The sequence below is a fragment of the Amblyomma maculatum genome, chromosome 2 (genome assembly GCF_055883805.1).
Source record: "Amblyomma maculatum isolate TAMU_Amacu chromosome 2, ASM5588380v1, whole genome shotgun sequence".
Classification (NCBI taxonomy): Eukaryota; Metazoa; Arthropoda; class Arachnida; order Ixodida; family Ixodidae; genus Amblyomma; species Amblyomma maculatum.
The window spans coordinates 213,976,842-213,982,004 of NC_139345.1; the positions used below are offsets into that span (position 1 = coordinate 213,976,842).

The 5,163-nt window shown below is 47.8% G+C and overlaps 1 protein-coding gene across 1 annotated transcript in view; it reads right to left on the bottom strand.

The window, feature by feature from the left end:
* Positions 1-2,207, bottom strand: part of LOC146201260 (uncharacterized) — a 67,101-nt gene extending 64,894 nt beyond the window's left edge. Inside the window, exon 1 of the mRNA XM_084593007.1 lies at positions 2,067-2,207. Coding sequence (XP_084449133.1) covers positions 2,067-2,144 — 78 coding nt within the window. The 5' untranslated portion in view covers positions 2,145-2,207. The remainder of the gene's footprint in view (positions 1-2,066) is intronic.
* Positions 2,208-5,163: the final 2,956 nt, after the last annotated feature.

A 5,163-nucleotide genomic window follows, 5' to 3' on the forward strand; every position in this document is an offset into this window, starting at 1 on the left:
AAAGTATCAGGGGGGACTGCGGCCGATGTAGCTCAGTTGGAAGAGCACCGGACGCGGTACTCGAGGGTCGTGGGTTCGGTCCCCACCATCGGCACGTTGTTTTTTCTTCTACTTTGTGTTTAATTACCTTTCCCCTAAGCAGATTACATTAGTAATTTTTGTCATTATCCAAGCAAAAATAAAAAAAAACACATAAAATACAATCCCCAATGCTTTCCTTGGCCTCACCGACTGTTGACTTCTTTCCTCCTTCATGTAGTATAACGAGCACCCTCATTTCCCTTCATTTATCTGCTTATATATATATATATATATATATATAGTCCTCACTAACAAAGTCGCGACGTTGGTTGTAGCGAGGCTCTCGCTGCTGACGAACCACATTTTCAGAGTAGGTGGACCTCTTTTCCATCGGCTGGTGGTCATAACGTTGAGTATAGCTGCGCTGATCGTCGATATGCGAAGCGCCGCTAGGTTGAACCCACGGAGTGGACAGGGCGGCAACATTTGCCTGCGGTGCACAACTCTGCCGCACATATTCTTCACTACAGATGGCGTCCCTAGATCTTGACAATTCCTCGCGTACAATCTCTCGTATCATATCAGCCATGGAAACTGAAGGACAGGCTTCAACACTCGCTACAGAGGTGACGTTGGCCAGTCTTCCGAATTTAGGTGTAATTCGTCGCAGCTTGAGAGCCTCAAATGTTCTACAATGCTTTATAACATCAGCGGTGGTGCTCAGGTTCTCTTTGCTAATAAGAAAATTATAAACGTCTTCCGCTATTCCTTTCAGGAGGTGACCGACTTTGTCTTCTTCAAGCATAGTGGGGTTGACGAGTCTGCATAGCTTTAAGATAGCTTCGATATATGCAGTACAAGTTTCTCCGGGTACTTGTGCCCGGTGAAACAAAGTTTGTTCAGCGCGCTTCTTCTTTGCAGGTTCATCTCCAAACTTTTTCTTGATTTCGCTGGTAAAGATAGCCCATGTACTTAATGAATCCTCGTGATTATCGAACCAGTCGAAGGCAGTGGCGGCAAGGAAGAACACCACATTAGCCAGCTTAGTAGCGGCGGTCCAGTGATTGTATTTACTTACTCTTTCGTAGTGCTTCAACCACTCATCAACGTCCTCCTCAGGTTTTCCGGAAAAAGTACGCGGCTCTCGATAATGGGGCCAGTTGTTCGCCATGGATGGTCCTGGCTGCTCGGTACTGCTGTCTTCAGCCATGTCTGATGGCATTGGTGGTAGGCCAGCAAGTCTACGGCTTCTTCGGTAGATGAAACGCTCCGTGGTCGTTACCCAAGCACCTCTCACCAAGATGTTACGTACTTTGTACGCGATGTTACGTACTTTGTACGCACTGGGGGTTTATTTACAGGGATCTGTACAAAGAGGACTGCGGCGAAGCGTACAAGCGTTCCTCTGCCCTTGCTCTTTCTTCTTCTTCACCGATCTACCCGACCGCTCTTTTTCATCTTCCGTCGACGTTCGACGAAGGCGCGTGACAATATATATATATATATATATATATATATATATATATATATATATATACAGCGTGTCTAAATTGGACATTACCGTTACTATTTAAAAAAATGCAAAATTATATATATATAATTTAATAAATGCATAAGTATGCAAAATTATTATATTGTCTCTGGAAGCAGTGACTGCGTTCATCACGTCATATCTAAGCTGCATTCTGAAGCATTGTAAAACTGTGGTTGAAAGCATTCATTTGAAACCAGCGAAAAGCCTTGTGGTTGAAAGACTCATATATTCTAGCTTGTCCAACTATTCTTTACTAGTATACGGAAGCTACGTGATCACATCCATCTGGCTTAAGTGAGCGATTCCCTTCACATAATTGGAGGATGCGTTGAGTTCGTATTATCTATAGTGCGCATTTTTGCCTCCAATTCACCTTTAAGATCTGCAACTTTCAACAGCATATGTGGCTTAGTAACTTGCACAAACGCTCCTTGAAACACCAGCATATCTGTTCACCTCTTCCGTTCCACACCAAAGCTGATGACAAGGGACGTTAACATTTTGCACTCACCTCTTCATTGGCAGCAGCAGGCCTGCTCCCCACGTGTAGCGCAAACAAAACAGTCGTGGAGGCAAACAGCACATGCATTGCACTTCCTGGCAAGCTATCTCAAATGCACAGCCAAACTCAGAATTTTTCCTCGGCTCTTGAAGGCATTTGGATGTGCGCAAAATGGTGTCTCCAGGTGTTCCCGTTATATAAATAGAAGACACGCGCACCTAGTCGTCGCAAAAAAACATGTCCAGGATGAACGTTGCGAAATATAGTATCTTTCGAAAATGTCTCCCCTGGAAAAAGGTCCAGTTTTCTCCTTATTTTTTTTTTAACCCGAGATGATTGATGGAGCTCAGACTAGAAAGAGTTGTTCGCGGTTAGAGACGCAGCGATAAAGAAGGGTAGTAAACAACGGCTCAGCGACCAGCGATCATCATCGTAACAATATATAGCGATACATCAACGTCATTTCGGAAAGTTTCTACATCATACTCTCAACCTGTTAAGCACAAAGGTGGCAACCCACTCCAAGTATTGCGACTGCATTGGCGGGCTTAAAAATATCCGCTGGCCTGGTACCCGTACGAATGGGTTCCTTTCGCTTCTCCACTAAATGTTGAGTGTTATGAATCATGAATCATCGGCATGATGATTCATAACGTCTAGTGCCACCACTTTGTTGTCATGCCAACGGTGACATTAGGCCTGCAAAGAGCTTTGCGTCTCGCGGCTCTGAATAATGCGTGTCGGCGTTTCTTGCGACAACTCTTCTCCTACGATGGGCCGCTTTTTGTAGCTTTGCGAAATAATTAGTGTTCCTGTCGTCGCCGCATCACCGTCGGTTTATGTGTACGAACAGAGCAGAAGGAAATCTGCAGCTCAGAAACTCTCAAGCAGTGGATTTTCCAGCCACGCAGCTATTGCAATGTAGGATTTAGTGGCTATTTCCTGCAGCTTGCGGAGTACCGCAGAACCGGATGTCGAATGAATGAATGAATGAATGAATGAATTAATGAGAAGGGCGCCTAGGCAAACGGCACTGACCGCGCAGCCCAGTAGCAAAGTACAGCCGATTACAGTGGCGTAATTAAGCACCGCAACAGACTTGTTGCTGGTGTGCTTTTTAGCTCTACTCAGGCTCGAGACGAGAAATGTAACAGGGATGTATAAGCTGCGTTTGCCAGCGTCTTCGCACTCCTGTCCTTGCAATACACCGTTCTCGTCCGTTCTGCAAAATATCGCAACCGAGTGTAGTGTCTTCGGCGGTGGAAGCAGACTCTAGCCGTCCCGAACGAACATACCTGTTTATTCACACATGCACACACATATATATAACGGGTGGTGTGGAGAAACCGGGTTAAGTGGAGAAATATGGGAGAGGCCTTCGCCCTGCAGTGGGTATAATCAGGCTGATGATGATGATATATAACGAAAACCGAAACGCCCCCCGGGGAATAAATAATTCAAACCGAAAGCGAAACTGAATATAACATAGCCCCCCCCCCCCTTATTTTTAGTGATTAGTTGTTAGTAGATATTACTAGAAAAACCCCAAGACTTGCACACTGTACTTATATACATGTATTTACGTATTTACACACATGTACATGTCAATCCCAACTAATGGGTTTGGTAATCTTTGAGTCAGGCCGGTGGCCGGTGCTCTCGCTTTGAACGCCGCACTGTCGGCGCTGGTGACAGGCTCGTAGGCTGCTGCTGCAGAACGCCAGGAGACCGAGCCTGCGTCCTGGGGGAAGGCGGCTGCAGCTAAGCAGGCTGCAGTATGCCAGGAGACCGGGGTTGCGGTGTGGCAGGAGGCATCACGCCAGGAGACCGGTGCTGCAGCGTCGCAGGAGGCATCACGCCAGGAGACCGGTGCTGCAGCGTAGCAGGAGGCAGCACGCCAGGAGACCGGTGCTGCAGCGTCGCAGGAGGCAGCACGCCAGGAGACCGGTGCTGCAGTGTGGCAGGAGGCAGCACGCCAGGAGACCGGGGCTGCGGAACCCTGGAAAGCTTGGAGACATTCCATGTACGACCATCTCCAAGTCGGAAAGAAGCTAGTCCCCTCCACTCGATCACCTTTGTTGGTGGAGAAAAAAGCACAGTCTCCCTTGAACCGGACTGTTGGTTTCCTGACACGGACAAAATCGCCTACGGCTATCTTAGTCTTCTTGGCAGCTCTCCTTTTGTCCGTGTAGCATTTGCTGCTCTGCTGTTGACGCCGGACTCTTTGACGGAGTCGCGCCAACTCCTTGGTTGGGTCTTCCGCAAATCCGGGTGCTGAAAAGACCAGAACATCCAGCCTGATTCGGGGCATTCTACCATTTAGCAGAACTGCTGGGGCGAACCCTGTCGTAGCGTGCGGAATGCATCGATAAATGGCAAGGTACTCTGACTGCTTGCCGGAGTGGTCTTCGTTCGAGGAGTGCAACTTGAAGGAAGTTTTTCAGTGTGCGATTGAGTCGCTCTATTTGCCCATTCGCTTGGGGATAGTGCACCGACGAATGCGGAAGACGGATGCCACTGCTTTGCAGGAAGGTGATGAATTCGTGCGATGTGAACTGAGGTCCATTATCACAAACTATCTCTTTGGATAGCCTTCACGGGCAAAACCACTTATTAAAAAGTCTTTTATGGAGCTTGTAGACACTTCGCTGCAAAAGTGTACTTCTGGCCATTTAGAATGATAGTCAACAAGCGTTACGGCAAATCTGCTGTTGTAAGCTGCATGTGCCAAAGGACTAACAATGTCTAGGCAAAGCTTCTGCCACGATTGCTCAGGCCATTTACCAGGTTGCAACGGTGCTGATGATGGTTTGGCGGACTTATCTGTGTCCAGGCAGTTGTGGCAATTTTTTATTGCCATTTCCACTTGCTGATCCATTCGTGGCCACCCGAACAGCTCACGCAGTCGTGCCTTCGTGCGCGTGATGCCCGGATGTGCCTCGTGCGCGGTGCTGATGATCTGAGCCGTGAGGGAGGATAGAACAAGGAGGCGCTCTGCTCGCAGTAGCAAGTTGTCAACACCCGACAACTCTTCCCGAATAGGGTAGAATGGTTTCGCCTCTTCTGGTATGGACTTCTTTGGCGGCCAGAAACTCAGCACGAATGA